Source organism: Grammomys surdaster, unplaced genomic scaffold (genome assembly GCF_004785775.1).
Source record: "Grammomys surdaster isolate TR1022 unplaced genomic scaffold, NIH_TR_1.0 314, whole genome shotgun sequence".
NCBI lineage: Eukaryota > Metazoa > Chordata > Mammalia > Rodentia > Muridae > Grammomys > Grammomys surdaster.
In genome coordinates, this window is record NW_021604733.1 from 309,851 (window position 1) to 335,030 (window position 25,180).

Here is a 25,180-nt window from a genome sequence, read left to right on the forward strand (position 1 = left end):
AGTTTATGATGCTTATTATAGAATAAGTTTTCACTGAATACTGAGTCCGCATACAAAAGAATAAATAAGGTCTTAAAACACACTGAAGACCTGGGACTCTTCTCCCAACATAAAGAGACAGGTCAAGGAGTGAGAGCTGGAAGGGGCCACGAGAGGGGCAAAGAGGAAAGAGAATGAGGGCCTGGAAGAAATGAAGACCCCTTAGCCCTGTTATTTGTTTTGTTTTGTTTTGTTTTGTTTTGTTTTGTTTTGTTGTTTTTTTCAGTTAACCCTGCAAAAAATTAGGGGAACAAGGAGTACCCCGCAGGGATAGGGATGGAGGTCCTCTGACCCCGCCCCTTCATTCTCCGCCCATCCTTGCCCTGCCCCGCCCCGCTTCGCTCCACAGCTCGCCCTCACCCCCATGGAAAAAAAAAAAAAACAAACCGGTAACCTCTACCCGGCCGCTTTCAATTGGCCATGATCATGAGCGAAGTCCACAGAAACCAATGAACGGTGGCCACGGCGTGGCGAGCCCTTCCGGCCCGCCTACGCGCGCCGGCGCACCGCCCGCTAGAAGCCGAGGGCGGGACGTGGGCGCGGCAGAGCCGAGGCAGCGGCGGCGAGGACGGAATGCGGGTGACCAGCATGGCTCGCCTAGTGCTCGGTAAGCGCGGGCCTGCGGTGGGAAGCCGGGCGGAGGCGGCCTGAGAGGCCAGGGTCGCCAAGCAGGCCCGAGTGGAGGAGCGGGATGCCGAGCCTGCCTGGGGACTTCGCGGCGAGCTGGGTGGGAGAGGCCAGGTCGGGCCCTCTACAGGAGGCCCCGGGGAGTCGGAGACTTTCAGCCTCTGCTCCCCTCGAGTGCGGTCCGCCTTCGGTCTAACTCAGCCTTCACTTTTAGAGGCAGATAGCAGAGGCCGGTCCCGAAGGTGTCTTAGAAGTGAACAGTGCCCTCTGAGGAAGGCCTCACAGCTCCTGAGCGCTTAAAATGCCATTGAACGTCCACCCAGGTGTCCGGGAATTATGTTTAGGATTCGGTGGGCGAATTTGAGGGTCCCCTCGTTTCCCGGCTGGCCTTATAAATGGACCTATAGTTTCTGACATTAGTTAACGCAGCAGATCCTGGCTAGAAAGTAGGGTAGGGAGGTGGGTCCCTGCACTCTGTCTCCCTACATTGACTAGACCCGGAGCATATTTTCTCACCTCTCTGCCAGTTTTTTTCAACCGTGTTCGCCCCGTAAGCTATAGTACATATTTAAAGAGAGTAAGCAAGGAAAATACTACTTTCTGGGTTATTGTAGAGAGCAGATGAGAGGGAAAGATTTAATCTTTAGTTTTCCAATGAGTGGCTATGAAAGAGTGAGTCTGTCAATTAACTCATTACTTTAATAAGGTAGTCAGCCTTTTTTGGGCCACCCTGCTTGCCGGTGGGTGCCAGGCAGAAATGTTACTGGTGTGAATTTATAACACCCTTAACCGCTACAGAGATTGAATGGGAAGCCACAGATGGCAAAACCATCTGCACGCATAGAATTGTGGACCCCGTGAGTTCTTTTTTCCCGGTGGTTCTCATTATCACTGTGTAGAGTGGCCATGTGAATTTTAGAAGCAGGATTTGATGGGTCAGCATTGACCTATTCAGCCGTAATAAAAACCACCCTCCACCCCACCCCTGGGATGGGGGGGTGGGGTTGTTGCTTGGAGAGCAAGTGCAAGGAGCAGTGTGTTTGATTCTTCCTAACCGTGTTAGATCATCTTAGAGCCATCGGGTGGTAGACGGAGGCAGAATTGGGAGGCGTCTCTTGGCCATTAGGGCAGCAGAAGAGCAGGCATCCACAGGGATGAAGGCTCCATGCCTCAGGAAGGCAGTTCTCTTCCATGGACGATCTTGTTTTCCTAGACACTGTGGTAAGACTTTGTGTTCACACTTTGCCTAGTTCCTCAAGAGCTTCCCTTAACAGATGGCTCCCAATAAAAATACCCTATCAAAGGTCCTAGGTGTTTAGACAGCTTAAAAGTTGGGATGGCCATCAGTCAGAAGTAGACTGTGACAAGGTGATGTGGAAGGTAATAGTCCATAATGACTTTACCTACAAAGTGTCCATAACTTCAGATTTGTTTCTTCTACCTTTGAATTTTCACAAGACTCAGTGTATCGAGCCAGTATGAATTCACAACAATTTCATAAACAAGATAAACTTCCTGGGCATAGTAGCACATGTCTTCAGTCCTAGCACTCTGGAGGCAAGCTCTGTTATTCCCTTGACTGAGCATCACCATCCAATAGAAATACAATGCAAACTCTGTGTGTAATATCCTAAGTCTTCTAGGAGCCACAAATAAAAAGGCAATGCAGAACAGATAAGAGTGCTTTGAGATGCTGCATTTATGATGGCAGCCCCATTGGATTATATCCCCTAATGATGAGCTGCCTGTCCCTATTGTGTCTTTGACCCAGTGGTGAGACAGTCTCTGTGCATGCTTCTCAGCACACATCCTGTCTTTAAGCCACACGCGTGTACTTAACTCATCATGATTTCAGCACATAATCACTATGAAAATTTTAATAAAAATGTGTTTCTGTTTTTCTTCAAGTCTTTGGAACCAATATGCTTTCTTACCATTGGAGAAGCTCTCAGTTTGAGGTGACCACATGATGGCTTTCATGGGGATAATAGTTTGAGGGAAGTCCCACTGGCTGAGCCAACATCTTACATACTCCCACTTGTGAAATAGATGGAAGCCTTGGAGAGCTCCTGACTCTTGTTCAGATCCTCAGCGTCCTCAGCCTCTCCCACTATGCATACATATTCACGCAGTCCACGTGGATCTCTAGAGAGATGCTTCCCTCCACCCCCCACGGCTCTTGCTCTTTCCCGTTCTTCATAATGAAACTCATTTAAACAGTCGTCTGTGTTCTCTAGACTTATTCCCTCCATTTCTCCAACCCTCTGCCCCCGGCTGCTGGTTATTTTCACTGTCACAGTACCCCAGGTGCTCACAGACAACTTTGTCATTAAAGGCAGTAGCCGCTTCAGCTTTCCCTGCTCTGCCTTCTGGTTGTAAGTTAGCTGTTAAATTCAGATGCAGTGTACTTCTTAGACATTTATATTAGCGTATATTCACTGTACAGGAATAGTCGATTTCCTTGGGACATTTTCATACATGTACATAATATACTTAGACTATATTCACTACACACAACACACACATTACCCATTCTTGTCCCCTCTCTCTCTGGTCCATCCCCTTTCTCAATAGTTCCCTTCTGTTAATCTTTGTACGTGATATGGGCAGTCGTATGTGGCACATTCTCTTGAGTGAACAAGTGTATACACCCATGCCTGACCCTGCAGAGGCCAAAGGGGCATGTTGAGTGCCTCCCTTTATCTACCTGATTCCCTTGAGAGAGGGTCTCTAACTGAACTAAAAGCTCACCTTTTGCCTCTGCTGGCTGGCCAGCAAGCTTTCAGGATCCTCCTCCCTCTGCCCCTCTCCTTCTCCACAGTGGTGTTACAGATATATAAAACCATGCTCGGCTCTTTATGTGGACACTATGGATACATGGATGTTTATGCTTGCACAGCAAGTGTTCTTATTCATTCAGCCATCAATCCTGCTTTCACATCTTTTTTTTTTTTAAAAAAAGAATGGATTCCATCAGATAGAATGTTCTTGAATAATGTATCTGTTTATTCATGCCAAGACATACTGAATCAACAACTTGGAAACAGGAGTTCGAGAGCTACTCTGCCACTTGATGTATTTGAGTATACATGGCGATTTTCTTTCTGTGTTTGCTTATTTTAAAAAGTGAGGATGATTCCCAGATTTGAGCTAGCTGTAAAGTCTCAAGTGATTTCACTTGGAATTAGAAGCAGCAACTGTCATGTGTCGTTTTTGAGTGCTCCATGCCCTTCCTGCTCAGCACTGCAATGGGAAGAACAAAAGATCAAGAGGCAGGCCTGGCCATCCTCTTCTGTAAGGGCTTTGGTTGGGGAAGATCCTTATGCTGTGGACTGCTATCACTGCTGTGTTTTTGTCATTTGTCCAGGTCTGGTGAGCTGTACCTTCTTTCTAGCAGTCAGCGGTCTGTATTCCTCTAGTGATGATGTCATCGAGTTAACACCATCAAATTTCAACAGAGAAGTTATTCAGAGTGATAGTCTGTGGCTTGTAGAATTTTATGCACCATGGTATGTATTATAATTTTTTTAAAGACTTATTTTGTTTTTTTGAGACAGAATCACTAGCTTTGGCTGACCTGGAACTCACTCTGTAGACCAGGCTAGCCTTGAACTTGCTGAGATCTGCCTGCCTCTGCCTCCAGAGTGCTGGGATAAAGGTGTGTACCACAAAGCCTGCACATGAGTGCAGGTTTTCTATGTGTCTAGGTTAGTCTGGAACTCCACTATATAGACTGGCCTAGAACTTATGTGTTCCAAAGAACCGACATTACAGATCTGTACCACCATATCCAAATAGTTGTAGAACTAGAGAATAGGAGACTGGCCTGCACATATCAGGAGAGCCGTGGAGACTGAGTCAGTTGTAGGGTGGTCTGGCAACGTATCTGAGGGGGTAAAGTGCTGCCATGCTTGGTGGCTTGAGTTCAATCCTTGGGACTCACGTAGTGGAAGAAGACCTGGGGCTTTTATGGATACACAGTCTATAAACATACTATGTTTCCATACGTAGTAAACAGTGCTGCGCTATTCACTAGTTAAGCATTTGATGAAATGATGAGTGGAAACCATGTGAAAGCATCAGTGTTGTAGTTGTAAAGCAAGAGAGAAGTTAGTCTGCACACCACGTGCCTCTGAAAATGAGCTAACACGAGTTGGACTCTCAAACATGAACAGCATCTTGTAAGCTTTGGAAAGGGATATTCTTAGTTACTTTTATATTGCTGTGGTAAAACACCATGACCAAGCAGCTTTTAAGAGAAGGAATTTATGTAGATGTACAGCTCCAGAGGGTTGGAGGCAGCAGACAAAAGGCATGGTACTAGAGCAGCAGAGACAACTAGATATGGTATGAGTCTAAACTCTCAGAGCCTGCCCCAGTGATTTACTTCCTCAAGGCTGCACCTCCTAAGCCTGTCCAAACAGCTCCACCCACTGGAGACTGAGTATTTTAGTGCCTGAAGCTAGGGGGTGTGTTGAGTGTGTGTGTGTGGGGGGTATCTCATTTGAACCACCACAGCATATGACATGGATTTGTTTAATTTTAAAGCAGGTTCTTACCAGGTTGTGTAGGCTGGCCTTGAATTTACTTCCAAATCAAGATTTGAAGCCTTGAACTTGTTCCTTTCCCTCCGAAATGGCTGGCATCACAGACCTGTGCTACATGACCTGGGCTCACATGAAAGTCTTCCCATTGAATTCTGCTTGGGTGTATTTTAGGATGTACCTGATGAAGGTTCTTTGGTGAATTCTGAAATAGCTCTAGAAATAATCTGCTTCTCAGCAGATTATTTAAGGGCCAGTATAAAAGTAGAGGTGTGGTGTCAAACATTCATGCCAACATATTGCAAATTTGGCTCTTTTTAATGCTTTGACTGTCTTATGAAGGTACTTATGTTTTTAAATCCGGCTGCTGGTTTCTGTGGTTAGCCCATCTGCATTAGTACAGGCAGATAACTCCTTGTACTGGCTGTTAATGAATGGCTCTGTGAGATGCTCTTCACATTCAGCTTCTTACCTCTTGTGCTGTGAGTAGTTGATTTGTTTCTCAGGGCTGCAGTGCAGTTTCCCTGTGAAGCTTTACCCGATGATGTGTTTTGAAAGCAGGTCTGGGTGTGGTGGGTAATGATTAGTATTCTAAGTAGTCTAAGTAAGAAATGTCTAGTTAGAACAGTCACTTCAGCCTTCTTTTTTTTTTTTTAATTTTACTTTGTTTTTTTTTTTTTTTTTTCTTGGTTTTTCGAGACAGGGTTTCTCTGTGTAGTCCTGGCTGTCCTGGAACTCACTCTGTAGACCAGGCTGGCCTCGAACTCAGAAATCCACCTGCCTCTGCCTCCCAAGTGCTGGGATTAAAGGCGTGCGCCACCACTGCCCGGCCACTTCAGCCTTCTATGTCTGATTCTTAACGCCACAGTGAGAACCTGGGTAGAGCCAGCAGCATAGCCCATGCCGTTAGTTCACTCCAGCTGAGGAGGGAGAGCTGTGTGTAGTCCAGGGCTACAGAGCAAAGCCTTTTCTTTAAAAAGAAGAATTAAAAACCAAAACAAAAACTTGGGAGGTTAGGCAAGGGGGTCAGAAGTTCAGCATCAACCTCTGGACTGTATGAAACTCAAAAAAAGAATAAAAGAACGGAGAGTCAGAACATCCATGAGAGAGTACAACCTGATGTCTCCTCTCCAGAGTGCTTAGAGCCAGAGGGGTTTGGAATTTCTCAGATTTTGAAATATTTATACAGATTTTACCTATTGAGCAACTCTAAAATTCAAAACCCCAAACTGGGCGTCAGGAAGTGCTCAGGTTTCATGCTTGGGTGGTTCTGCTTGGTTTTACTCTTTGCAGTGCTAGAAGTAGGACCAAGGCTTTGCTCACACGAGGCCCTGAGCTACATCCCTGACCCTGGAATTAAAATTTCAGCATTTTGGACACTTCACTTGCACTTCTTTTCTAGAGTAACAGAATCCATGAGGCATCAGTAAGTCTAACAAGTGTGTAGTTCTAAAGTTGTTGTGGACATAAGGATGTTAGAATGTCTGCAGCAGTTGTAGTGATCATTTCTGATAAGAATAGCTGTGGTTTTTATTCACGGCAGCCGTTAAGTAGTAACTTCATCAATTGTAGGATGTTTACATCTATACTAGAAAGAACTACGTTTTCTTTTACAGCTTAGCAAAAATGGATTCATTTTTATGTGGTTCTATAGTCTGCGTAGTGCCTAACATCAGACTGAAGGGGTGTGTGCTCTAACAGTTTGAGGCCTCCCTTCTTAGACAACTGAAACCTAAGCCTTGTGAAAATTTGACCTCTAGATTGTGTCTCACCTAAACAACAAAGCATATATCAGTATGTCAAAGCACCAATTCAAAGGATTGCCCACAAATAATCTTGCTTAAAATGTTGGGACTGAGTTCAGATCCCTCTAGAGTAGTATTAATCACATGACATGCTGTTTATGTGGGAACATGATGGGCAGAGGCTCGATTCAGAAAGGCAGTGGACACAGGCTGCCAGCATTAGAATCAATTCATTTGCCTGTTCCTAGTTTATCATTTATAGAGTGGAGAAAGTGAAGGCTTGTCCTCAGTTTTACGTAAGTCCTGTGACATCCTTTGTGAAACTGAAGATGAGTCTTTAGAGACCCATAGAAAAGACTAGGAAAACTTTTTTAGAATATGTACCATATTGCCTATAGGTAAACTATACTGTCTTCATACAGTGGGCATTATACAGCAGTGAGAATGAACAGCACAGTTGCCCGTGGCCTTATTGAACAGTAGAAATGGGTTTCTGTCTCTGTCATATAGTATGCTTGGCCTTAAAGAGGTCCTCTGTGTCTGTCACTCAAATGCCAGCATGACAGGTGTGCTGCCCTGTCTGACTTACAGTGGGTTCTTTTTAGTAGTTGTTTTACAGTATTAGTGCCCACAAGACAAAGGCCTTTCCCCTTGTGTTCTCATAGGCCTGGTCCACATAGTAGACAAGAGATGGAGTGTATTTAATGATTACTAGAGCTTTTATTAGGTTGATGAGAAGCCAGTGTCCTATGTACAGTCATTGAGAGGCTTGGTACTTGTCTTCCTTGCAGGCTCCCAGCCGGGGGCATCCTCCTGGGGAGACCATGGTATCTATTTTATGAGCTGAAGATCAAAGGGTTTAACTATCACTGTTTGTATTTGTCTCTCTGAAGGTGTGGTCATTGCCAAAGGTTAACACCAGAATGGAAGAAAGCAGCAACTGCATTGAAAGTGAGTCTCTGAGAGGGTCTCCTTCACCTGTGTATATTTAAATTTGGAGATAGATGGTTTAGTTTACCCTGGGGAGATTTGCATAATAAAGTCCTGCATGCTGGTTGTGTTGCCAGATATCTTGTTGGGAAGGGTGTGGGGCACATGTCACTGTTCCTGTTGTCTGTCTGACTTTCTGTATGTTTCCAAGCTAAATTATGTAATTATCTTAGCTATGCTGGTTCTGAAGACTTTGGTGTCCAGTCCGCCAGAGTTTCTTTACTGACTAGACTTGCCTTTCACACAATGTACTACTTATTCTCTCCTGGTTTTCAACGCTAAAGTCTGCAGTGGTCCTTACAACTGCACTCAGTCCTTTACCTGTGTACTACTAGAGTCTGATGAGGTTGTAGTAGTAGGAAAAGTAGGTAATCCTTCTGTATTTCCTCAGGGTGTTGTTAAAGTCGGTGCTGTCGATGCAGACAAACACCAGTCTCTGGGAGGTCAATATGGTGTCCAGGGATTTCCTACCATCAAGATATTTGGAGCTAACAAAAACAAACCAGAAGATTACCAGGGTAAGGATTCTTCCTACTCCATTCTCCTGAAGGCATTACCTTCTAAAACAGCCTGGTTCCTGCAGTATCTTATCATTGTTTTCTGGAATGGCATCGAGGACTTAGTAGTACCTCCTCCAGGTTTTGAGCATTAGCTTGTAGAGAAAGGTGTGTGTGCTTGAATTATTTAGGGGGGTGGAGACCCACACCTTTTTACCTCCCTGCCTTTTTCATTACAGCTGTTTAATATTTGATGAAGATCTGTTTTCCTCCCTTTACTGTAAGGCTAGGGTCTGGCAAAACATGCATGGTTTGGCCCATAATCTTTATGCCTTGTGTGCATATGCAGTTGACTATGAAACTGTTATTAGTGTCATAAACTATTGGTAATAGGTACTCAGTTTTCCCTGTTCTAGAGATGTAAAAATGTCTGTTAGAAGTCACAGAGGCAGCTAGAAAGTGCTGGCCCTGAACTCTGGGGAATATATGTTGTCTTAGTCACACTCTTCTGAAAGCATGGCAGGCTGTGGTGGCTGAGTGGTGAGCTTGTGCTCAGAACATGCAAGGTTCTCCATTGGTCATTGGCTGCATACACACAAACAGTATCTAATCAGAATTGTTGAGTTGGGACAGATTGTGGTCCTAATGATTGTGCATAATCTTTACACCCAATTTGACTGACTGTTGCTTATGTGAACAGAAGTGCCTGTGGGCTGAGTAGAAAAATCACAGTTAAACACAGGCTGGGGAGAGCTATGAAGGCTATGAAGTCTGAAGGAAACTCAAGGCAGCAGACTGCCGTGACTGTCTCACCTCTCCATGCTCAGGCCTCGGGCCACACAGCTCTTACTGTTCTGCCTTGCTGCTTTCTCTGTAAACAGGGTGGTAAAGCCTGCTCCAGGCTACCAGAAATGTAATTAAAATAGTACATGCAAAGTCTCATACCTGGTAACAGGTACCATTCTGTTTGGTAAGTCTCCATACTTGGGAGGTCAGAATTCTTGGAGATATAGCCTTAGGCACCTCATTTCTTCTAGATGCCTAAACTGCAAAGATCTGTGAAATGATGAACATTGCTTTCCAGAGTAAACATCCTGCCTTTTTTCTTTGCAATGATTATTGGTTAAAGTTTTGCTGTTTGACAAAAATGGAATGCTTAGAGCATTCTTCTGCTGCCATATTTACTTATAAATAAGGTTATTTTGTTGCATGTATTTATTGGTGGCATGTATGGACTTCGGTGCTCACATGAAGGTCATAGGACCAGTTTCAGGAGTTCTCACCTTTGACCTTGTGGGTCTCAGAAATTAAACTCAGGTTGTCAGACTTGGTGCTAAGTACCTTTACCTGCTGAGCCATCTCAACTGCCCTTGATAAGATGTTTGGGACCCGGCTGAACCTGTAGCTTTGTGGATTGGCAAGGTTGCTTTTGCATAGAACAGCAGAGTTGAGTGGCAGCAGGAGGCAGTATGGCCTCAAAGCTGGAGAGTTCTTGCATACATATGGCCCTTTACAGGAAGATCAGGTCAACACTGGTGCACAGTGGGAAACCCTCTTTCCCTAGATGAGCTCTGCTTAGGTATATTCTGTACAAAAGGTGGGACAGGGACTGGCTCAGACGTAGAGCTGTTTGCAGTAAGAGTGCAAGGCTGCTCTCATACTGCCTCTGGCCCTTCCGTTAGCTGAGCACTTCCTAATGAGTGCTCCCTCCGTACGCTTGGTCTAAGACTCCTAGTAGATGCCTGACCATAAAAAGTCTGTGTAGACTTCGCCTATCCATAAATTAGCCGGTTGGAGATTAATAGCAGTAACAGTAAAATGGAGAAATAAAAGTCAGTGAGTGTGGTGTCACTTGAAAGAGTTAAGACAAACCATATCCTTGGACTGTGGTTAAGTACACCATAGAAGATGGAAGCATGGGTCAGGGTGGCTCCTGTCGTGCTTCCCTTCTAATGTGATGTTGGAAAGCCTATTAGACCCTGGCCTTTGAAGATGGCTCAAGGCCTGCCTTGTCCCTGCTCCTCTGCACCAGTTACTAGCCCTGGGGTCTTAAGTCTGTAGTTTTGGGTAGACTTCCATACTTACTGTGCTTTTGTATGGTTGAGGTTTGGTTTGCTAGGGTCTTGTGTACCCATGTAGCCTTAGCTGCTTACTGACTTTTTGGTTTTTCGAGACAGGGTTTCTCTGTGTAGTCCTGGCTGTCCTAGAACTCACTCTGTAGACCAGGCTGGCCTCGAACTCAGAAATCCGCCTGCCTCTGCCTCCCAAGTGCTGGGATTACAAGCGTGCGCCACCCCCGCCCGGCAACTTACTGACTTTCGATGAGGTTGTCACTTAGGATTGAGTTGCTCTTAACAGCTAGCTAAACTAGAAGCAAAAAAGAAGAGAGGCCTTGACAGTTTTCTCATGACTTGGTTTCAGGGATGTCTCATGTTCTACTCTTCTCACACATTTCAGTCTACTCTTTATGTCTTAGAAGAAGGGTTATCACCTTTCCCCCCCATGTATTTGGGGATTTTTTTCCTCCTGTTTTCCTGACTAGAAATTAAGCTTCTCTTCTGTGTCGTCCATATAGTAAACATGACATTTTCTTATTAGAACATGTTGTTTTCCAGGTAGAGAACGGAAAGATCTCATTCACACTAGTATCAGTAAACTAAAAAAAAAAAAAAAAAAAATAGAACGTGCAGCAGAGAGTGCATGTGACACCTAATTGCCACCAGTTGCCTCTGAGAGATGTATAGTTCCGAGTCTGCACAGGCCTCAGAGAGGCCAGCCTGAGATTGCCTGCCTTCACCTGCCCATCCTTTGCTATCCCACAGGTGGCAGAACTGGAGAAGCCATTGTAGATGCCGCCCTCAGTGCCGTGCGCCAGCTTGTGAAGGATCGCCTTAGTGGGCGCAGTGGTGGGTACAGTTCTGGAAAACAGGTAAGGCTGTATATTTCAGTGTCTTGCTTTCTGCTTGAGTGTATGTGTTTCTTATAGAGGGTGTCATGTTACTTAGGCTAGCCTTGGATGACCTGAAACTCCTAATCCTACTTTTACCTCCCAGGTTCTAGAATTGCAGGAGTGAATAATTCCTGTCCAGTTCCCTGTGATACTATAAATTGGTAAACTTTCTATTAAAACATTATTGAATGGTTTACCAGATCTCAGAAAACAAAAATCAGCCACCCAGCCTGTTCTGCCATCCTTACAGTTACAGGGCAATACCCAGTCAGCCTCAGAACATCTGGCCACAGTTTGATAAAGAGGTTCCCAGATAGGTATCTTGGGCCCTGGACTGGAATGAAGAATTGGAACTACAGAGAGTGAAGAAGCTCTGTGCTAAGGGCAGCAGGCTCTGAGATCTCATGACCTTCACAGTTCCAAGAGGAGAATCATGGACTTACTTTCCAGATTGCCTCTGCATGAGCTCTTGGCCTGTATCTGTAGCAATGAGTCTGAAACGTGTGGGAAATTCTGTAGGATAAAGAGGAAGATGCAGAATCTCCTCTTGTAGGGATTGCTGTTTTCCTGCATTTGTATAAAGTGTGAAGCTTGATTATGATGCTGATGCATCCTTAGAAATGAAGTGTTAGCCGGGCAGTGATGGTGCACGCCTTTAATCCCAGCACTTGGGAGGCAGAGGCAGGTGAATTTCTGAGTTTGAGGCCAGCCTGGTCTACAGAGTGAGTTCCAGGACAGCCAGGGCTACACAGAGAAACCCTGTCTCGAAAACAAAAACAAAAAAAGAAAGAAAGAAATGAAGTGTTGAAGTTCTTTATAAAATGGCTCTCCACCCCCTCAAGAGGCCAGAAAAACTAGCTTGAGATAGTCTCAGCGCTATCCAGTGGTGACTCTGTTGTCTTGCCCCTGCAAGGACAGTTAACCAGGTGACAGACGACACAGCACAGCAAAGTGCTGTAGGTTTGGCTGAAGAAAATTCAGGTCTAAAGGTGTAGGTTCGTGGCAAAGTGTTTGCCTGTTATGTGCACAGCCTGAGAAAGGGGATGAAACAATAGTTTAAGATATTTCGAATGATCTGGACCTCAGATATGAAAATGAGAAACAGTTGTGTTTACACAGAATATTCTGTCTGTCTGCACTCATCTCTGCTGTGGGGACTTGAGCTTCGTAAAACAGCAGGTGCAGATCATATGCTGTATAACTGTAGCAGGAATTGTTTGACTGTTACCAAGCTTCCAGTGCAGTCATATTGAATAACGATTTTCATTTGTTTACTGATGAACAAATCAAAAACTTGATTACCTTGTGAAATGATTGTTTTGTCTATACTTGTAGTAGGAGTGGTGTTCATGTTTGTCATGTTGCTGTGACAGGGCAGAGGTGATAGTTCGAGTAAGAAGGACGTGGTAGAGCTGACGGATGACACCTTTGATAAGAATGTCCTTGACAGTGAAGATGTTTGGATGGTTGAGTTTTATGCTCCGTGGTGTGGACACTGCAAAAAGTAAGTGCCTTCTACCATGTGGTGTAGTCAGTCACGACACTTCTGGTGTAGTCATGCAGCTCGTTCAGTAAGAGCTGTCCTATTTCCTGATAAAACCAGGAGACTGGCTAGTGTCCAGACTTGGAGTAGTGGTGCATCCTTGGAATAGTTGCAAAGGCTAGCACCATCCCTTTGGTGACGCTACCACAATGTGTCTGAGATGTGGCATAAAACAGGAATGAGGCTGTGCACTCAGTGTAAGGACCTCTGCTCTAAGTTCACTGTTTCTACAGCTTGGAGCCAGAATGGGCTGCTGCGGCCACAGAGGTAAAGGAGCAAACGAAGGGGAAAGTGAAACTGGCAGCTGTGGATGCCACCGTGAATCAGGTTCTGGCCAGCCGATACGGAGTGAGTGTGTTTACAGTTCATTTACTCTGAGAAATACTTAGGATTTTCAATAGCCACTTAGCTCCTGGCCTCCCTTCAAAGTAGGCAGGGAGATGTGTAACTATTTTGTAGGTAAAGAGGTGGTGTCCCTCACTGTCAAATCTCGAACCCAGGACTTGTGGGTTCGTTCACCAGCACTTACTTGACTCTTGAAAGTTGATCTTCTTGCTCTGGAGTACTCGCATTTTATTATTACATACCTAGAGCCTGAACAGGGTTCCCCTGAATGCCACAGTTATTGAACCTCTGACTGCCTCCAGCTGGGATTTTCCCCCCCCCCCACCCAGTTTAAGTGATTTAAGCCAGGACTGACATATGCTAGGCAAGTGACCTACCACTGAGCTGTGGTTCCTATTCTTACATATTTGTTTTTGAGGGAGTGTTAAGTTGCCCAGAGTGGCCTTCCCAAATTACTGGAATTACAGATGTCACCATGCTTGGCTGGAACATACTTTTGTGATAGTGAAATGTCTATGAAGTGGTTTTAGAAACCATAAAGATTGTTGTTGTTGTTGTTTTTATTATTCAAGTTTTCATTTTAAACATTCTGATTGTTGAACTTTGATAGATTAAAGGATTTCCTACAATCAAGATATTTCAGAAAGGCGAGTCTCCTGTGGACTATGATGGTGGACGGACAAGATCTGACATAGTGTCAAGGGCCCTCGATTTGTTCTCTGATAATGCCCCACCTCCAGAGCTGCTTGAGGTACAGTGCGTGCCCCTAGTAGTGAAGAAGCTTCCGGTCAGCTGATAACAGCTACTTCAGGAGTGAACCTCTTGTTCAAATGAATTCTTGGCTTTTTATACAGTTTGACTGTGTAGCCCAGGCTAGCCTTGAATTCACAGCAGTCTTCCTGCTTCTGCCCCACAAGGCCTGAGATTATCAGCATACACCTAGTAATGGACTCCTTTCCTCCTTTTTTAATTGAGTCCTTTTCGTAACTTCCTGGCATTAAAATACTTATACTGTGAGCTAAAGCACACCTAAGCTGCTTAAAAGTAAGAGTGGACTCGGTCATACTTGGGCTGTTGGCACCTCCTGGCATGGCCGCGGCTCTGCCCTGGTGTTTATATAGATGTTTTCAGTTCTTACAGCAGCACCAAAGGGAAAAATCATTCTCGCCTTTGTAGGCTTTTGGGGAAGCAGACAGCCAAGAGCCTCACACTGTGTAAATAGCCATGCACAGATGTGTGGCCCGTGTGTTCAGCTGTGGCAAGCCAGGCTGGGTCAGGGCATTGTAATTAAAGAGGCTACTAGATGGCTTGGGAATGAACAGTGGCACCTTGTTCTAGCCAGTTCTAGCTTAGGTGTCTGCACTAGGCAGCATCGTGTGGAAGGAGTCTCTGAGTGTTAGGTTGCACAGTTCTCCAACTGCCCTTGTCTTCTGTGCAGATAATCAACGAAGACATAGCCAAGAAGACATGCGAGGAACACCAGCTCTGCGTGGTGGCCGTACTGCCTCACATCCTGGACACCGGTAAGCACAGGCTGTTCCCATTGCTGTCACTGCCGGCTGCTTCAAGCACTTCCTAAGCGAACTCATGTTATTTCACTTTCAAAATGTTTTATTGTAACTCAGGTGCTGCAGGCAGAAACTCTTACTTGGAAGTTCTTCTGAAACTGGCTGATAAGTACAAGAAGAAAATGTGGGGGTGAGTTCCAAAGCCCAGCTCACCTCTGAGTACGGGGCAGGCCTCATGACTGCAGCAAGTGCTGTCTGTAGCCTGTGCCTGTGTTTATCTGCTTGTTGCTTACCAGCCCTGAGACTTGGGGTGTGCACAGTAACCTAGGTTTAAGTGACACGGGAAGGAAAATGCAAGTGGACACTTGAGCACACCTCATGCAACACTCCTTTCTGAAGGTTAAAATGTAATTTTAGTCTAGTAAAAAAGCATCCTTCCGTCTAAAATCAGCCATAGGCCTAAAATCAGCAATAGGCCTGTCGTACGTGTATACTAACACCAAGTCTTGGGTCTCAGTGGAAAAACATTGAAACAGATGGCTATAAGCTAATGTAAACAGGCAGCTTTTGTGGAAATTTACCAGCCTGAGTAGTCATAGACCATGTAAATAGGTAGCCTTGGCAGACAATGCCAACTCAGATAAGGATAAGCGAGTCATAGGCAGAGTCATAGTGACTTGTCCCCTGAACCTTCACCCAGCCGATCTGTATTCCCCCTGAACACCCACACTCCAGTGTCATCCCCTTCCCCATGTCCTGCCTTTCTGTGTTTATAACCCCTGTGTGAATGAATTATGATTTGAGAAAAAATAAATTATTTTAAAAAAAAAAAACTCCTTCCCTAAAACCTGTCTGCTTTCCCAGGTGGCTGTGGACAGAGGCTGGAGCCCAGTATGAACTGGAGAATGCATTAGGGATCGGAGGGTTCGGGTACCCTGCCATGGCAGCCATCAATGCTCGCAAGATGAAGTTTGCTCTTCTCAAAGGGTCTTTCAGTGAACAAGGCATCAATGAGTTTCTCAGGTAATTTTTTCTTAGTTGTTTATTGTTTTATCTATTGGGCTTTGTTGGTTTTCATTGTTATATGTAAGCCAGGAAAGATGTTTATAAAATTGAGCTTTTACATTATTACTCTTTCCTGTGGCAGTAACTGTCCATGTGCGTGGTGAGGCTGTTTGTCATACTGCACATTACCCCAGTCTCATTGTAACACTCACAAAGTCTTAGACGTGCTCAGGGCACGTGTCTCACCCATTCCTACCCTTATCATGTACTTGATATTTGTATGTGATCCTCCTGCTGTGGGCTAACATGATGGGTTCTTAATTCAAAAGCCAGTTTGCAGAGCTAGCTCTCCAGCCTGCCCTCTGCTCACCTCTTCCTCAAAGTCACTCCATCAGTTCTTGGGCAAATATAAGGAAGGCATTGACCTAAGAGATTGAGTTTCCCTATCCCTGCTTTCTTCCTTGTTAATTTCTTAGCAGCCATGGGAAGGATACCTGGCACAAAGGATACTTGAGAGTTCTGAACTTCCTATTTGATACAAAAGTTTAGGGCTGCCTCTGTGCATAAACACACTCACTGCTCTATAAGTGTGCTTGACCCAGGGGCTACACTGAGGCTGTTGTTTTTAAGACCAAGTAGACTATAAGTCACGTTGCGCTATCATTACCAACACTGAGAGATGTTGCATTAAGGACTTTCCTATAAGTCCTCTAACATCAGCAAAACATGAAATGAGAGTGTACATTTTCCTCAAGCATGGTAATAAATGGGACCCAAAGTAATGTTTTAGGGTCTTAGGGTTGTTTTTTTTGGGGGGGGGTGTTTGTTTGTTTGTTTGTTTGTTTTTCAGTGCACTATAGCTGTCTTCAGACACACCAGAAGAGGCCATTGGATCTCATTGCAGATGGTTGTGAGCCACCATGTGGTTGCTGGGAATTGGAACTCCAGCTCTCTTGAAGAGCAGTCAGTGCTCTTGATCACTGAGCCATCTCTCCTGCCCTTAGTTTTGTTTTTTGCTTGTTTGCTTTGCTTGGTTGTTTTGTTTTGTTTGGAGACAGGAGTTTTCTGTGTAGCCCTGGCTGTCCTGGAACTCACTCTGTAGACCAGGCTGGCCTCCAACTCAGATCTGCTTGCCTCTGCCTCCAGAGTGCTGGTATCAAAGGCATGTACCATCATCCTGCAATTTTTTTTTTATTGGTTTTCTTTTTAAAATTATTCTACCAAAAAAAAAAAAGTATGAAACTAGAGAACCCATTGTAAAAGACAGCTTTTAGCCTATTGTCTGGATACTCAGGAGGTAAGGGCAATAGGATCAGCCTGGACTACAGCATGCTCTCAAAATACCACCAACAACAAAATATTCCACAAATGAGCAAGCATTCAGAAATACATTAGAGTTGGAAATGGTGGTGCCTGTAATCTAGCAGTTGGTAGAGGTCAGAGGATCAGGAGTTCAGGACCAGCCTGAGCTATGTAAGACTCTATAAGAAAACAAACAAAAACAACTGCCTACCTTCAGTCACACACCATTAGAAGACAAAATGCCTTCCTCCTTCCCCAGTCATGCTTGTCAGTGGTAATGAAGTCAATGCGTTGTACTTGAGGACCTGATGATCAGGAGTTTCTGCATACAGAATCATTTCGCTGTTTTGGTTTTGTCCCGGACAGTTGATGCCACTCAGTTCATGGCTTCCTCTCTTGCTGTCACTTGTATTGTTTGTGGGTTAGACAGACTGTATTCTTACTGATGGTATGTTTGGTTTTCTAGTAACCAGATGATAAGTCTGTTTTATGGATAGACGTTTGAGTCTCACTGCTGAGCTGCTTTGTACACCAACATTCTCCTAGCCCCAGGCTGGGTTAGTTGAAACCATTCACCTCTAAATATGTGTTCGTATTTCTTCCCAAGGGAACTGTCTTTCGGGCGTGGCTCCACAGCACCCGTAGGGGGTGGTTCCTTCCCTACCATCACTACCAGGGAGCCCTGGGATGGCAAGGATGGTGAGGTGAGTGGCATCGAGGAGCTTTCTCCCTAGTTTGTGCATCTCTGGAAACCAAGTCCCCATCAGACCAAGGACCAGGCATTACCAGCATGCTCCTTGCCTTTCACTTTAGAGAAAGAATGTTCTACTAAAATCACAATTTAGAACTGGAGAGGTGGCTCAGCAGTTAAAAACCCTTGCTACTGTTTCAATAGGACCAGAGTTCAATTCCCAGCACCCACATAATGGCTTAAAAGTATGTGTAATTTAAGACCTGGTGGGGCCCAGTATCCTCTTCTAGCCTTCTGGGGTATCGAACATACATGGCGCACAGACATACATGCAGGCAAAACACTCATACTCATAAATTTTGTAAGAAATCAAGTTTAAAGGCTAAGTGAGCTTGGTTTCATTTCTATAATTGTACATATGCCACTCAAAAGGCTGAGGCAGGAGGATTGCCATGAGTTTGAGACCAGACTAGACTGAGCTAAAGAATGAAGCCCTGTTTTAAACAGAAAGCCTAGGTGTGGTACAGCCAGCTGTGGGAGTCAGGTGGTTGGATCTCTGGATTTCCGTGGAGTTATAATTGGTGCAAGAGCCAGGCTAGAATGTGGAATCCCTCTGGAATTTGCATTTCTATTGAAACCTTTAGTTGTCTGAGGCTTTAACAGTCACTCTATGTCCTAGCTTCCTGTGGAGGATGACATTGACCTCAGTGATGTGGAGCTTGATGACCTGGAGAAGGATGAGTTGTGAGGGCCACAGCCCAGCCTTCAAATACCTTTCCTTGGGAGCAAGCAGTTTTCCAGCAGTGAAAGTCCTTCCGGTCAGCTGTCTGCTGCTGGCCTTTCCGAGCAGTACTTGCTGGCCACTGGGAACTGCCAACAGTGAACCTCAGCGTCTCAAGAAAACACTGAAGAATTCTATGAATTGTAGCAGTGAATTGGATTGTATACTCTGCCATCTTTTGAAGAAAACTGGGCTATTGAAACATTTTTCCCTCCTGACTGCTGCTTGAATGTTCTTGGAGGCTGTTTCTTATGTATAGGGTTTTTAAAATGTGATTCCTTTGTTTGAATATTAATGGCTTTTTCCATTAAAGAATAAAATGATATTTTGGACAATGCTGATAAATGTATGAAATTAGTAGCACATCATAAAACCAGAGTCTGAGGTTTAGCCTGGAAACTACTAGCACTGTGACCTGATGGCTCACATCTCCACCTCCCTGTAGAAATGGCTGTAAGTGGAAAACCAGACCTTTGGGCAAGGTTCTTTGTAAGAAAACTTGGTACCAAGTGAGAACAGCATTTTATGCCCTGAAGTCTGTCTTCAGTTTCACTATTAGGCTCAGGTTTTCAGTGTGTTCTCATTAATCTCCCATTAAAAACCCTAGTGGGTTGCCAAGTTACAGGCAACCCTGTAACTTCATGTAAAACACTTGAGAGAAAGTTTGGAGTTAACAGTAGAACACAAAAGACTCAGGACTGAGCACTTTATTGTAACTTAAAAAAATAAATACACTCTAACTAATGTCTGTGAGTATCTTCTGAGTCAGAATCCTGCAGGATTCGGGTGTCTGGCAAGGTCTGAGGCTGCAGTGAAACAGGCTGGCCCCCTAGTCAAGGAGGCTGAGGTCGATATGGAAGTACACGTAGGGGAAATAGTCCTGGTTGCTGAGCTGCAGTCCAGGAATCTCCACGGATGCCTGCAGAGCAATGGCAAAGACGGTTCTTGTTTTAAGGGAACTCTCTTGGGTTCTGGGCACACATTCTGTCCTGTGCAGTTGCCCTGCCACCACACACATCCCCATGCTTAAAAGTGACACCATGCATCCTGTGGTGGTAGTGCATCTGAGTCTCCATGATACCTACGTCCAGTATGCTTGCTGCAGCAACTTCATCCAGGTGCCGGAAGACAGAATTGAGCACCTCTCGCAGGCGTTTGGTGGCTGACTTTTTATGGGGCTGCAGGAGCACAGCCTGGAAGTTCACTGGAAGTCCATACCTGCTCAGACAAGACAGGCCAGTCGGGTGTTTAAATACCAGCCAAGAGGGTCTGGCCAAAGTAGAGGAGCAACTAAAGTGACTTTGGCTGGAGAGATGGCTCCGTGGTTAAGAGCGCTTGTTCTACAGGGCTTTAACTCAGTTCCCAGTACCCATGACAGGTGGCTCACAACTGCCTATAACTCCAGCTCCAGGGAATCCTACAGCCTCTGGCCTCTTTGGGCACCTGTGTATGTATCAAAACACTCATGCACACATGCATAAAAATAAACCCTAAAATATGAATGAATGGCTATAACTGACACACCTTAAAAAAGTGAAACTATAAAAAAAAGATAACAGGGACAGGTATCCAAAGGCTAAAAATGATACTGTCTCTGGTCTGTACTAACCATTTCTGAAAGTCACCACTATGACAAGAACCAAGAGCTCACGGCCCCAGGCACCTGTACTTGAGTTGTACAAGCACCAGATCAGAACTTTACAGCTGTCACTTGTGCCCACTAAAGGAGAACAGCAGAAGTTCTTCAGGGTATATTCTTCTTGCTCAGTTTTTGGGTGCATAGCAAAGAGCTTAAATCTGATCAATCACTTCCTTGAGAATCACTGTGCCTGGCGTGTCCATTATTCCCAGAATAGCATTCAAATGCATCAGTGAGCCAAGGTTCCACTTCCATGGCTGGCCAGTGGCTGTACTATGTGTGTGACCCACATGAGTGTCCTCAGTGCCCTGCTCTTACCTAGCACAGAATTTCCTAACTAGAGTGTGCTGTGGAAATGAGTCGGGGGAATCTGTGGATACCAGCAGCATGTCCATGAATTCCTCCCTGCCTCCTAAACCTCAGTCTTCATTGTGGGCAAAATATTCCCAGAATATGGCCCTGCCTTTCCCACTATGTCTGCAGGTGCCACTGGTGACAACTCTGCTTTCTGCTGGCCAGAGAGGCCCCCTTGTACTGACTGCCCTTCCACAAGGCAAGAACCATACTGGCCAACCAGGTGATTATAACACGTAGGCAAATCCCAGGCGTGTTGAGCACCCAGTTGACTGTTGACCAGAAACAAAGCAAGTGATCCTACAGATGTCCTGGCTTCTCTGTCAGTGACATCCAACCTGCTAACCTTCCTATGGCAATTCACATGAACATCATCCCACCAGGACATGATTTCAGCAGGGCTGGCAAGTTCTCTCACTGCCTGTCCTCAAGGCCATAGCCCAGGATACTCCCTTAGACTTCTCAGTAGAGAAGCTGCCTCCTCTCTGGTGAGGTCAGCCATAAGTCTTGCTGCTTGTGGGTGCAGACTCCCCCAATACTGCCTCATCCCATTGTGATTTAACATAAACATGATGGCTCACTGTCCCTTGAGAGACAAGTCTGCACACCCAGTGTCCTGTGTCATTCATTCTTCAACCACTGTGGTCCTTTGAAAAGGACTTGCTGTTTGATTCCCTTTCCATGAAAACATTGAGAATGATACATATCTGAACATTAAATACTTGGGCTGGGGGAACCAGAACCATAAAAAAACAAAACAAACAAACAAAAAAGCACATACCAAGGTGTGTTTGCTCTTAAAACAACATATGCCTGGTTTGCTCTGTGCCACTGGTGACTGAATTCTGGGCTTCATGCATGCCAGGCTGATACTCTGTCAATCACTGAGCTACACTTTATCCCTGACAGGTAGTTTGAATTCACACCTGTGCTAACCTATGGTTTGTACATTTTCAACAGTGACTCTGTCTTCCTTGTATTTTAAAATGATAGAAATTAAGATAAAATCATTTTTTCAGGTGTAGCTTTCCTGTTTTAGTGGGGAGCTACCTTGAAGACTACCCTTGGAGAGTGGAGAAATAAGACAGCCTGGGAATGTCTTCTAGGAACCACTGGGGCCCTGCAATAGCACAGAGGGTCTGTGAGGTACACAGGTGAGTGAGGCAGGCAGAGCACACGAATGAGTCTGGTAGGAAAGAGTGAGTCCTGACGAGCAGAACACACGTGGCCAACTGGGATTCCTTTGACGGAATGGAGAACATTGCTAAGATGCAGCCACGGAAAGCAAAGAGCAAGGGGGTGGGGGGAGAGGTGGGAGCAGAGCATCCAAGCTTCTCCTCCAGGCCCAGCCACTCAGTACTGCCCAGACCAGCATCTCTGCCACACACCTGAGCACAGACTCCACAAACACTCTCAGGGCCTTTATGTGGATCCAGGCAATAAAGGCCTCGCTGAAGTTCACCTTGAGCCAGCGCAGCAGAGGTCCCTGCATAGACAGGAAAAGTACATGAACCTCTGGACACTCGACTGATAAACGCCAAGAAAGGGCTCGCTGTATACAGAGCAAGCCCTGAGACCAGAAGAAGGGCCCAGGAGCCAGCAGAAGCAGAGATGATTGGAAGAACCTAGGGAAGCTCAGGACCACTGCATGCAGGCGCCTGACACTGGGGAAAGCTCTCGGGGCAGCCACCGGCACATGCGCGAGGCTACCTCAGACCAGCAGTGGGAAGCTAGGCAGCTCTTGACCTCAAGTCTGTCATTGGCCTCTGAAGGCTCTCATCTGACACTGAACCATCAAGAAGCCCACCTCATCGGAAGGTACTACCCTCAGAGTCCTGCCCAACCATCCATGAGCTGTACCTGACAGGGTTCTTAAAGCCCCATCTAGGCCATAGCAGCTGCTGCTGCTGCTCCTGCTGCTGCTGAGCCTGCTGTGGTTTTTCCTTAGGGGCAGCCCCCACCTGACATTTCTAATTGCTGGGCAAGGCCAGAGATACCCAAGCCGGGACAGTCAGGGAGGAATGCAGAGCGACCGAACCACCCACCCTCCAGCCAGAGCCCTGCCCATCACCAGTCACCAGCTCCAGCCACCTTCAGCCAGGGCATAGGCATTCCTTCCAGACGACAAGCCCCATTCCCTGCCTAGAGAGTCAGCTCCAGAAAGTCCATGAAGGTTAGGACAGCAGGATTCTAGGCTCCAGTTTCAGCCCTCACAAGCAGGAGGAAACAACACCAAATGCATAGATTTGATCCTTAGAAGAGCCTCAGCTGGGGAGAGAATTGAGCCAGGAACCCCCAGGGTTCCCAGGGGTGCTTACCTCACCCTCGCCCTCACTCTCTCTGTCTCTGTCGATCTGCCCCGCAGTAGGCCTAGCAGGGTTACCTAGCGGGGTTACCTTAACCTTGTGGTCACGGTAGGTGGCTGATCCCTTTTTAAGAGCAACACAGGAAGTTTGCTAAAGGTACAGAAATGATTTATTAATCTTTCAGCAAGTATGTATCATGAACACAAATAATTCTCATGGCCTGGAGAACAATATGCAAGCAAACTCCAGAATCCCTGCTCACAGAAGTGTGTGGCAGGGGTCCAAGGTCTATGGCTTCAGATACTAGCCTATGTGCCTGCTTGGGTCAGGACCCCAGCAACAGCAGACAAAGACAGCTCCCGGATGTATTATTGAACTATGCTGACCTACGGAGCTCATTTATCCAGCCCCTAATACTCAGGAACAGCTTCCTCCTCCTCGACGTTCATGGAATGCTTTGGCATATCACATACAAGACACTAGAAAGGCACACAGCCAGGCCATGTCACCCTATATCACCTGTCTGCAAAAGAATAGAAAACATAGGGCAACTCAACCCTGTATTCCCAGAGCAAGCCAGCCCCTGGTCTCCAGTGGGCCCGTAACTAAAGGATACGGGATGCTTGGCTGCATCCATTCCCAACCAGACCAAATGGGAGAGAGTGCTGGGGTGGGGTGAGGGTTCTCATTGACCCTCCCTGAAGCTCCATTCACCAGCACAGTTTCTGAGTGTCTCCCAGGAGTTCTGTTTCTCATACACTTGGAAACTCTAGAAGGTTCTCTGGGGCAGTTGGGGCCACAGAAGTCTATGGGTAAAGACACCACCAACTGGCAATCTTGGGGCTTAGAGAAGGAAACAGCAGGCAGGCCGGGCTCCAAGAACTATTTTGGGGGGACTCAGAAAAGCCTCTCATTCAGCAAGGTTAGCCTGGATATGCTCAAGCTATCTGCTCAATATGTGAGGAGGTCTGGGGCAAACACCGAGCCACGTGTGAAGCACTGTACCAGCACAGCAGCTCTGCCTCTGCCCAGGTGGATACTCAGCTGTGGGCACACACAGGCTTTCCTCAAGGACTCTCCTTACCCCTCCCACCTATCGCTGAATGCTACTAGAGTGTACGCTGAGGAAGCCTCCCTCTGCTGAGGCTGGGAAGAAGGAACCAGAAAACGTCCACTTAGACAAGTGCCTTGAGCATGTGGAACTGAGCCCCATGCTGCCATCACAGGATACCAGAGACTGGAACACACTTTTGCATAGCTCTGGACTGATGACCGTGGGGCTACAGGTTCCCAGTTTAACACTACGCTCTCAGTTTTGCCCCAGTGACAGAGGCTGACCTTTCCACGAAGTGCCTGTGGCCACAGTGTCTCTGATAAGCACCCAGGCTCCTAAGAACACTGGGGTGGTAAGCACAGGTGCCAGGGGCAGCCTGAAATCTACAGTCAGGATAAGAAAACTGATGGCTGTGTAATCTCTGAGACAGTGGCACTAGCCACTCTAGGCACAAATGCTTCATCCTGGTGCCCCCTGCTCTGGCTGATCTGTGGCAAGTCCAGGGCGAGCGATCCCCTGGCCAGGGTACACTTCAGCATCTCAGCTACTGTGGAGCAGACAAGCTCTTCCAGGACAGTGATCCAGGTGTGAGCTGCATCAGGGAGTGGAGATCAGTACATATACCATCTGAACTCACATGTACCCAGCATGAACTCAGGAGATGGGAACAGGGAGACTGAGGAATGGACTCTAACCTGTAGAACATTAGGGAGTAAATCTCAGCAGTCTAAAGAGCCCCCCACACCCCAGTACTCACATACTGTTGTTTCTTATCAGACAGCAACCTGGTCATCTCCTCCCTTTCTCTTTTAATTTCTTTTTCATCATAGTAAAATTCCCGGACAATGAACCTTTAAAAAAGCAACTAGAGCTGTAACAGGGCAGCCAGCATCTGGACAAGGCAGGTACTACTCAGGGATTCAGATCAAACCTGCTGGAACCCATGGCCCATACCCTTACTTGTTTTCTTTGGCTTTGACTTTGAAATCTTCAATCACTTTTCGGAAAAGAGTCACTGTGAAGAGGCCACCTTCATTGTCCTCCGCGATCAATCTAGTGGGGAGAAGCATTAGTTAGCCAGATGACGGAAGATCACTCCCCCAGGCTCTGAGCTGAAGCTGGGCTCAGAGGAGCTCCTCGTCAACCTCAGGAGGCCATCCCCACTGGCAGTCAGGTTCCCTGGGCCTGGTGGCCTATGCTTCTGTCCTTTGCTGGGACCAGGGCCTGGGAACCAAGGGTGCCCTGATAACTTCCCACTGT

The 25,180-nt window shown here is 46.1% G+C and overlaps 2 protein-coding genes across 4 annotated transcripts in view; one reads left to right on the top strand and one right to left on the bottom strand.

Annotated features, from left to right (window-relative positions):
- The first annotated feature begins 564 nt into the window (after nt 1-564).
- Pdia6 (protein disulfide isomerase family A member 6) lies at nt 565-18,908 on the top strand. Its single transcript, XM_028777752.1, has 13 exons — nt 565-646; nt 4,034-4,175; nt 7,849-7,906; nt 8,337-8,463; nt 11,265-11,371; nt 12,766-12,896; nt 13,169-13,283; nt 13,891-14,031; nt 14,719-14,803; nt 14,906-14,978; nt 15,653-15,811; nt 17,703-17,799; nt 18,466-18,908. Exons 1-13 carry the CDS (start codon nt 613-615, stop codon nt 18,532-18,534), a joined length of 1,338 nt encoding a protein of 445 aa, XP_028633585.1. The 5' UTR covers nt 565-612; the 3' UTR covers nt 18,535-18,908.
- A 329-nt stretch (nt 18,909-19,237) lies between these two features.
- The window catches only part of Atp6v1c2 (ATPase H+ transporting V1 subunit C2), a 38,667-nt gene continuing 32,724 nt past the window's right edge, over nt 19,238-25,180 (bottom strand). The window contains exons 9-14 of one of the 3 annotated variants that reach the window (XM_028777754.1): nt 24,881-24,973; nt 24,678-24,771; nt 22,879-23,016; nt 21,949-22,046; nt 19,653-19,785; nt 19,238-19,486 (exon numbers count right to left, since the gene is read on the bottom strand). In XM_028777754.1, coding sequence (XP_028633587.1) covers nt 19,397-19,486; nt 19,653-19,785; nt 21,949-22,046; nt 22,879-23,016; nt 24,678-24,771; nt 24,881-24,973 — 646 coding nt within the window. In that variant the 3' untranslated portion in view covers nt 19,238-19,396. The remainder of the gene's footprint in view (nt 19,487-19,652; nt 19,786-21,948; nt 22,047-22,878; nt 23,017-24,677; nt 24,772-24,880; nt 24,974-25,180) is intronic. The other 2 variants (XM_028777753.1, XM_028777755.1) reach the window with 2 other exon arrangements.

Bases quoted from the DNA above. Each gene is read 5' to 3' on its own strand.
- Pdia6 (XM_028777752.1), top strand. From the start codon at position 613: ATGCGGGTGACCAGCATGGCTCGCCTAGTGCTCG. The intron at 8,464-11,264 runs GTAAGGATTCTT...GCTATCCCACAG, and splicing joins CAAACCAGAAGATTACCAGG to GTGGCAGAACTGGAGAAGCC. The intron at 14,979-15,652 runs GTGAGTTCCAAA...CTGCTTTCCCAG, and splicing joins TACAAGAAGAAAATGTGGGG to GTGGCTGTGGACAGAGGCTG.